Source organism: Rhamphochromis sp. 'chilingali', assembly GCF_963969265.1.
Source record: "Rhamphochromis sp. 'chilingali' genome assembly, chromosome: 22".
In the NCBI taxonomy this organism is placed as follows: Eukaryota; Metazoa; Chordata; class Actinopteri; order Cichliformes; family Cichlidae; genus Rhamphochromis; species Rhamphochromis sp. 'chilingali'.
This window is the reverse complement of record NC_137950.1, coordinates 30544068-30553279: the sequence shown is the minus strand read 5'-3', so window position 1 is coordinate 30553279 and position 9212 is coordinate 30544068. Positions and strand designations below refer to the sequence as shown.

General features: G+C 46.6%; 1 protein-coding gene across 2 annotated transcripts in view; it reads left to right on the top strand.

The window, feature by feature from the left end:
* The window catches only part of LOC308390240 (cGMP-dependent protein kinase 1-like), an 81799-nt gene that overhangs the window by 69315 nt on the left and 3272 nt on the right, over positions 1–9212 (top strand). The window contains exons 1-9 of one of the 2 annotated variants that reach the window (XM_080872011.1): positions 1672–2559; positions 2682–2778; positions 6053–6192; positions 6655–6744; positions 7055–7196; positions 7331–7494; positions 7573–7695; positions 7772–7834; positions 8404–8470. In XM_080872011.1, coding sequence (XP_080728137.1) covers positions 2408–2559; positions 2682–2778; positions 6053–6192; positions 6655–6744; positions 7055–7196; positions 7331–7494; positions 7573–7695; positions 7772–7834; positions 8404–8470 — 1038 coding nt within the window. In that variant the 5' untranslated portion in view covers positions 1672–2407. Of the gene's footprint in view, positions 1–1671; positions 2560–2681; positions 2779–6052; positions 6193–6654; positions 6745–7054; positions 7197–7330; positions 7495–7572; positions 7696–7771; positions 7835–8403; positions 8471–9212 lie in introns of those variants that run through there. The other variant, XM_080872010.1, reaches the window with a different exon arrangement.

Genomic DNA, 9212 nt, shown 5'->3' with positions numbered 1-9212 from the left:
TTCGCCAGGCTGCCACTCTGGCGGCACTTATGCTGGAGGTGTGGAGCTGGGACACGGCTCCAATATTGCCCGATCTTTGGCAAAAAGTCGGAGATCCAGTAGTTTGGCGATCATACACCAAGAGAGAGTTGACATTTATCACAACAGTCAATAAAATCAGCACAAACAAGTATAACACTGGCAGTGACAGACGGCACACACACCGGCGCCATCTTGGACGTCTTGTCCTTGTGTTTCTGGGTCCAAACTGCTGCTTGTTGCTTTCCCTTAGCAGCTGTTTGACCATAAAGGCCTGATTCATGTGTCTGCTACCGGAGCTCTGTGTGGCATCTCTCTGGGCTCTAATCTGAGCTGGTAACTTGTGATTTCTGAGGCTGGTGATGAAAGTATCCTCAGCAGCGGAGCGGACTCTTGGTCTTTCCTGGGCGTCCTCGTGTGAACCAGTTTCATCGTAGCGCTTGATGGTTTTTGCGACTGCACTTGGGGACACGTTCAGAGTTTTAATAATGTTCTGGACTGACCGAGCTTCAGTTCTTACAGTAATGATGGACTGTGGTTTCTCTTTACTTAGCTGATTGGTTCTCTCCATAATATGTTGTCAAATATGGCTGCCAGCTGTGCACCAACCTGACTCTGCACATCACACCTGATGGCCCCAACGTCATTAAGAAGGCAAGAAACTCCACAAATGAACCCTGACAGGCTCACCTGTGAGGTGAAACATGTCAGGTGACGACATCATGAAGCTCACTGAGAGAAGGCCGAGGGTTTGCAGCGCTGTCAACAAAGCAAAGGGCGTCTACTTTGAGGAATCTAAACTATAAGACATATTTAGAATTATTTATTATTTTGTCTTTGCCACATAATTCCACATATCTTATGATTTATCTGATGTTTTCAGTTTGTATGTGTAGAAAGTAGTAAAAATAAAGAAAAAACATTAAGTGAGAAGGTCTGTCCAAAACTTCTACTGCTAATGTCAATAAAACCTCATTTATTTTTTCAGTTGTACAAAAAACTGAAAATCATAGACCACAGAAATGTTTCCCTTCATGTGTGAATGCATCCATGAGTTAAAGATGATGTTAAGCTTCCTCTCAGTCTATGAGAGCAGCTTAGCATGAACCTCAGAGTAAAATAATCCTTCTTTATCTCATGCAGAGCAGCCTCTGTTTACGCCATCGTTTAATCACCAAACATTATATATTTTTATTTTACTTCTTATCAGAGAATAAAGGTGCTTCTTTCCATTACCAGACTAAATACAGCTAAGTATCGTAGAAATTCATTGATACTGTAAATATTAATAGAGATCAAATGCAGTTATACTTATAAAGACCTTGTTCTGCAGCGTGACACTAGCTCTACTTTAAACTGAGCGCTTTTCTCATCCTGTGTGTTAGTTCAGTGTTCTGCTCAAGGGCACGTCAGCGGGGTGAAGGTGGTCTGGATTTGAACCTGGCTGCGAGCTCTAACAGTAAATCTCTTACTTAAGACCTCGCACTAATTTTAGAGTGTTTGCGTTGTTTCGTCCCGAGCGACCAGCAGCAGCTTCTGTTTCTGCCGTAATCTGATTCCACAGCTTCCAGGAACTAGTCAGGCCCCTGTTTACACAACAGCACAGCTGCAGAAGCATATTTCATTCAAATCTGGCAGACAAGCGAGGCTCGCCCCACAGGTGAAGGGCAGAGCGCCTAAACAACCTGAGAAGTTGAAACTTTTGCGTCCTCTGGTTTAGAGGTCGGGACAGTCTGTCCTTTAATAACTGAGCTGCGTTTACAGGCGAACCTCTCAGCAATGTTTCCATGCGCTAAAAATACTTGAGCAGCAGCAGGGTCCTCCTGCAGGTTCTCCTCTCAGCTCATTACGCCCTGCGGGATCGGCCGGAGCAGACGCAGACCTCTCAGAGGCTTTCCTCCTTACACTTCACTTTGAGCATGCTCAGTTGGGCTTTTTAAAATCAGACGCCACAAAGTTGGAGTCCAGATCCTGGATCTGTGTGTGTCATCCACTGAGGTGCTGAGCTTTCCTTTGAGGTGATCCTCGGATTCACGCGGTGCTACAGGGTTCAGGTTTGTTTGTAACCTTGATGCACGAGGAGCTGGAGGATCTAGCAAAGTCTCCACACCTGTGGTACCACCGGACCTCCAACGCCCGCTCCTGTCCTCACCATGTAATCTGGAGGTGGAGCTCTTCCTTTGAGACGGCTCTGTTACGGACACTTTGCCGAACGTTCTCGTGAAGACTGAAGACAAGTTGTTTGTTCACACGTTCGTAGTTTGACCAACATCAGATTCCAGACTCGGTAGAAGTCGGGCAGCTTACGAACTCCCCGTCAGCGCCATCTGGATGATTCCAAACCAACATTCCTGAACAAGTGGATTTACTGTTCAAATAAAGTTTGGCGATGAGAGAGCCGATTCCCGTCCCAGCGAAGGAGCAGAGAGAGCGGCTCCCCAGCCTCCCTGCTCCTCCCTCCTCTTTCTCCTTCCCCATCATCTCGTACTCCATCCAGACATCAAAGAAGTTCCCGTTCTTCCACGTGGTCAGATGCTGCAGGTAAAACCATGTCCCTTGTTGGGAATGCCAGACAGGATTTAGCATGGGAAGCTAAAGCTGAACCCCGGTGTTTCGTCCCGGGATCGATGTCCTGTGTTTAGTGATGTGTGTTTTTGTTTCAGATACGAGGCGGAGAACGCCTTCTTCTCCAGTCTGAAACTCACTGACTTCAACATCATCGACACGCTGGGAGTCGGAGGCTTCGGACGCGTCGAACTGGTATGATCTGACACTTCAGGAAATTAGATTCATCTGTGCATCACTGAGAGTCGGAGGTAGTTTTATCTGAATGTGTGGATGCAGACTCACTGTGGAAGGCCTGCCACAACAAAAAGATGGTTTCTGTGATGTCACCTACACGTTTGTGTCAGCCTTTTCTTTGGAGCCATCAGTAAGTGGACGAGAGGGCGGAGCTCTAAGCTGTCAGATAATGCTTGCTCGTGTGCTTTGATCGTCTTCATACACTGCATCACAATGATGTCCCCAAAATCCTGAACTGGAGCTCCGCCTTCAATTGGTCTGTTAGTACGGTGACCTCACAGCAGCCATGTTATTGGCCACATGATGTCATTAAAAAGGCTCCAACAGCACAAACATAGTCCAGAGGTACCGCTCAGGTGAAGCTAGCAGCTACAGGCACCTGTGTCACAATCCACCTGTCAGTTAAAGAGGCCACGCCCCTAATAATGCAAACAGGCTAGCTATTCGCAGTATCTTACCAGTAAAATATCTGTGCTGGTAACTGGACACCAGTCCTCATGTGATTCAGGCTCTGCAGGTTCACAGAAACCTCAGAGTTTCTGTCCAGCGTCGCCATCGTCCTGCCGTCCTAATAAATCTGTCAGGTATCAAACATGTGACCCTGGCCTCAGGGCGCCTCACATCATAAATTCATCCACAGCTTTATCTGATTAAAACAGGTCATAGTGAGAAGGTTTGAGGTGATGGAAAAATGTACGGGGGGGACGGCGGGAGGCAGCGGGTGGTGCAATGCAGCTCAGGGAGTCGAGTTTCTCTGCCGCAGGAGGCGGGGCCTGAAGGTACTAAAGGTCGAAGGGGAAGCCCTGCGGAGGGTTTGCCCAAAAGCAGGAAGGAATCCCCATTCAGGGTCTCCCACCGTTCCCCTGGGGATATTTTTGGAGTGTAACTCTGCTCCAAGGAAAAAGCAGACCTCCGACCTCCCGACTGTCTCACCGCAAAGACTACGAATCATGTGACGCCTCAGAGCCATCAGCGTACCCACCAAACAGCTTCAGGTTTTATCACAACCTGCGTGGTTTCTAGGCTGAGTGCGAGTTCTCGTAAATCAGAACAGAAAAGTTGTTTGTGTTCGATTTCACTTTATTCTCGTGGACCTGATCAGGAACATGGATCCACGGTGACTGACCTCATCCCACAGTCTGTCTCCAGACGGCCTGAAACCAGCCAAGCACTGCACAGATGCATTAGAGAGGAAAACGAACCCCAGTTTACTAACGTTCAGTTTACCGTTGTCTTCACTGTGACTCTGACTCTGTTCAGTCCTTCAGAACTAATCAGATCAGTTGTTCCTGAGGTTGTTAGAAGACTTTAGTTTACAGGTTGGACAACATGTCCGAGTTTCCAACAGTCTCACAACGAGTGACTGCAGCACCGACCGAGCAGACCATCAGAAATACGGCAGCTAATGGCAACGAGCGGGACATAACCATCAGCAGTGCAGAGCGGCTGAAAGCTGTTAAAGTCACGAACGACCGACTGACCCTGGAAGCAGCTCAGCTAAACAGTCCTTTATCAGAAGTGGAAGTTTTCCCGTGTTTGTCTGAGTGAAAAAGCTTCCAGCTGCTGCTGTTTCTCCGTCAGCACCGATGGTGTCGGTTACCGAGGAGGGGGTGACCTCTCAGACATGTCGGAGTAAGAAGTCAGGACCGTAATTTGAGGAATCGGTCCAGGAATAGAGGATTGTGTCATCGCCTATGAACAGCACACAGCGAGGTGTTTACAGCGAGAGCATGGCGGTCGGCTTACGGCACAGATTCCCCACAGAGACGCCGCGCAGCTGCTCCGCTGTTTACTGACATGTAACGAAGAGCTGATGTACCAGCAGAGGGACAGACCCCCGACAGAGCTGCGGGGAAAGTATCGGACCTCTGCTCATCTTTGTATTTGCATACTTGTAACACTGACTCTGTCCATCGAACACGTTTTAATATTAGACTAGACTCAGCACAGAGTACAGGATTTAAATGATGATTTAAATAAAGCTTATTCGTACCTACCTGACCATTCTGAAAGTGACTGCCCTCCTCGTTAAATCTGCCCTCTGTGCCCTCTAACTGTGACCTTTTTTGGAAAGCCGACTCAAGAAATCACTTAAATAGAAGCCTGCAGGCGTCACTGGGCTCAGTTAAGGTCAGAGGTCTTCCTCATGTGATGTTTGTGTAATGTCTGTATGGTCAGAAGGGTAAGATGGCGCTGGCAGAGGTCGGCAGCCTTAACAACAAATTTCCCACACGTGGGACTAATAAAGGTATAACGGTATCCTAAGGTCATCACACAGAGTCGTCTCACATCTGCCACCAAACATCTGGATGGTTCCCGAGACTTCTGGGAAATATTCTGTGGACTGACGAGACAGAAGCTGAACGTTCTGGAAGATCTGAGTCCCGTCACATCAGACTAACAGTGCTTCATAAAGAGAGCATCGCAGCGGCAGGCAGACTCCGTGGTGGTCGTGTGATGGTCTGGCTGCTCTGCTCCAGGACGGCTCGCCGTAACCGACCAGAAAACCCTGAAGGAGGATGTCCGCCCATCAGTTTGTTTTGTGATGTTCAAGAGCACTTGGTTCTGCAGCAGGACACTGATCCGAGTCAAAGTCCGGACTTAAATCAGACGAGATGTTTTGGCGTGAAACCCCTCCAAAATGTCTGGATTCAACAAGAGGGGCCAAAGTTCCCCACAGTGATGAGAAAGACTCACACATCACAAACACTTGATTGCAGTTCTTGCTGCCGATCATGGCACAACCAGTTATTACCAGTATAAACATCCATGTGCTTCGGTAACTTTTTCCCTGAATAAATGAAAAGATCTTTTAAACACTGTTTGTTGTATTTGCTCTGTTGTCTTTGTCTGATATTGAATTTTGTGATGATCTAAAACATGAAATGAGATGTGAGAGCACAAGACTGTGGACCAGTAAGTTTTTCAAAATAAAACAAAAACAAGAGTAGCATGCTTTTTTAGCTTGGAGATATTATGAAAGTGGCGCGATACACAGCGACTGAATCGCAGTTGTTCTAACTTTAGCCACATTTTGTTAAACTTTAGCCCAGAGGGTACGTCACCATCTCTGGAAGTGTTGGACCTCCTCTAGAAAATAAAGCTTCCTGGGTTTGACTGATGCAGGTGTATCTAGCTGCGTCGCTAGCTCTTTACGCCCTGTGCTTTTAGATGTTTTTACCAGATCAGGCTGTGCGTGCATTTAAAGGAAGGACCCGTTGTGTTTGTTCAGGTGCAGCTGAAGAGCGAAGAGGCAAAGACGTTCGCCATGAAGATCCTGAAGAAGCGTCACATCGTGGACACGAGGCAGCAGGAGCACATTCGCTCTGAGAAGCACATCATGACCGAGGCGCACTCGGACTTCATCGTCAGGTCGGCACAACAACCGTCACTCGAGGCTTTGTGTTTGATGGAAACAATGAAAGATGCTTTGCAATACATACTTTAATTCAAAGATGAATTCTTAAGTAAAATATTCAAAAACACTTAATTGTTTTATGACATTTTGTATCAGGCAAAAAAACCTCATCAACCTGCCGATCAAAGTCATGTGACCAGAGTTTAACATTGGTGTAATATTGTGTAATATTTATATTCATGCTCTTTGATATATAAACTTTGTGGAAAATTTGCAGTGAGAAAAAAGTTTTACAAAATAAAATCGTTGAATCAGATTTCTTCTTTCTGTTTCTGGCTTCTAGACGAAGCCTCGTAAAAAGTAACACAGGCTGGAGTCTGGCAGGAAAAACATTCATGTTCGTGGGCTTTTTAAAAACCGACATAAACACAACATAACCGTCAGAAAGATGAGCTGCTGTTGTTCTTTGTGCTCAGGTTGTACCGCACCTTTAAAGACAGTAAATATCTGTACATGCTGATGGAGGCGTGTCTGGGCGGAGAGCTGTGGACCATCCTGAGAGACCGGTACGCGTCACACTAAACTCTCATCATGTACAACTTTACATATTTTAATAAAATGTAGTAAAATAGTTATAGTACAAAACGGTCAAAAAATCTTCATTTAGAACAAAATCAATGAAACCGTCATTTGTGAAACATGAGACGAAACTTCTGATGATGTCACCTCAGACTGAAGGATCGTGTCTAACCTTTTATTGGCTAAAGCCCAAATAAGAAACGTGCACATTGCAGCCTTTAAAACTTGTCAGTGAGTCGTCACAGAGGCTCAGGACGTGCTGAGAGCGCCGTCACAGCTCTTTAAACTCCGTTTCAGGGGCTCCTTTGAAGATTCCACCACCAGGTTCTACACGGGCTGCGTGGTCGAAGCGTTCGCCTACCTGCACGCCAAAGGCATCATTTACAGAGACCTGAAACCCGAAAACCTCATTCTGGACAGCCGAGGATACGCCAAGCTGGTACGCACTAGCACCTCCCTTATTTTTGACAAACAATCAGACGTAAGTCGACGAATAGCGTCAGAAAGGAGGATGCTGTAAATTTGTCATCACATTCACATACTGTGAAGAGCTCTTCGGCCTGTTTTTTTCAGGTGGACTTTGGCTTTGCTAAGAAAATTGGTTTTTGTAAGAAGACGTGGACGTTCTGCGGGACGCCGGAGTACGTCGCTCCAGAGATCATCCTCAACAAGGGTCATGACGTCTCTGCTGACTACTGGTCTCTGGGTATTCTGATGTACGAGCTGCTGACCGGCAGGTGAAGATCCAACTCGGTGCTGGACGTTTTATTTTTTTGCTTTTGTGTGTGTGGTTCAGTGTCTGCTTGTGTCTCCAGCCCTCCGTTTTCAGGTCCAGATCCAATGAAAACCTACAATGTCATCCTGAGAGGCATCGACATGATCGAGTTTCCAAAGAAAATCACCAAGAATGCCGCCAGTCTCATCAAGAAGCTCTGCAGGTAGGGGGCGCTGTCTGAGCCACAATTCATTGTTTTCATCTCCAGGAAAAGTATCTAACCATAGCTGTGCTGGCAGGGATAATCCTTCAGAGAGACTCGGCAACCTCAAAAATGGAGTCAAAGACATCCAGAAACACAAGTGAGTGAGCTGCTCACAAAACATTCTCATGAGGATGACCTTTGACCTGTCAGTCTGAATATGAGACAAATCTGTGTGTGTGTGTGTGCGTGCGTGTGTGTGTGTGTGTGCGTGCGTGTGTGTGTGCGTGTGTGTGTGCGTGTGTGTGTGTGCGTGCGCGTGTGTGTGCGTGTGTGTGTGTGTGTGTGCGTGTGTGTGCGTGTGTGTGTGCGTGTGTGCGTGCGTGTGTGTGTGTGCGTGTGTGTGTGTGTGCGTGCGTGTGTGTGTGTGTGCGTGTGTGTGTGTGTGTGTGCGTGTGTGCGTGTGCGTGTGTGTGCGTGCGTGTGTGTGCGTGCGTGTGTGTGTGTGCGTGCGTGTGTGTGTGCGCGTGCGTGTGTGTGTGTGTGCGTGTGTGTGTGTGTGTGCGTGTGTGTGTGTGTGTGTGCGTGTGTGTGTGTGTGTGTGTGTGCGTGTGTGTGTGTGCGTGTGTGTGCGTGTGTGCGTGTGCGTGTGTGTGCGTGCGTGTGTGTGTGTGTGCGTGCGTGCGTGTGTGTGTGTGTGTGTGCGTGTGTGTGCGTGTGTGTGCTCAGGTGGTTTGAAGGTTTTAACTGGGAGGGTCTGAGAAAAGGAACGCTGACTCCGCCCATCACACCAGATGTGAGTAGAAATAAAAATTCACTTTTTCTTCTTGAATCGTCAAAGCCTGAAGATTCCCTGCTGATTTTTAAAGTTTAAAACAACAAGTTATTTTGATTGTCTCCTGATGTTGGGAGTCTGCTTCATGTATATTTTATTTAGTCAATGGTAGTTTTCACTCGGACACAGAGGCACTTAATGACAAGTTGGTAGGAATCCTGATCATCAACTTCTGTCCTGCACTAAAAATCTGATTTGATGTTGTTCGTGCTGTAGACTGGCTCAGTATGTAGTGTTAAAATCAACCATTTTTATCCTCACTGAGAGAAAAACACTTTAGCAAAGACACCCTGATAATAAGTCTTATGTTTAGTTGGACATGATTTCGGTATATTCTCTAATAAATGAAAGAATCAAACTAAAACGGGGATTACCATCCCTGCTAGAACAAGTTTATAAGTGAAATTATTGAATTCCACCCATGAAAGTTAGTAAACGGACCTGTGAGTTTATCTCATCACTGTGAAACGGACAGCTCTCCATATTTACATGGACCCTCAGCCATGAGGTCAGTTTTAGTTTGGGTCTTGACATTTTGTGCACATATTACTCGTGTTTTACTCCTCTCATTTCCTGTTTCTTCGTCTCTCACAAAAAGTACCGAAGAGAATGAAGGAACGTAATCGAAGGCAAATTTATATTTGGTGCATGTCCAACCGGGAAGAACCCAGATGGAACCAGGACACGCTCCAGAGACTGAACC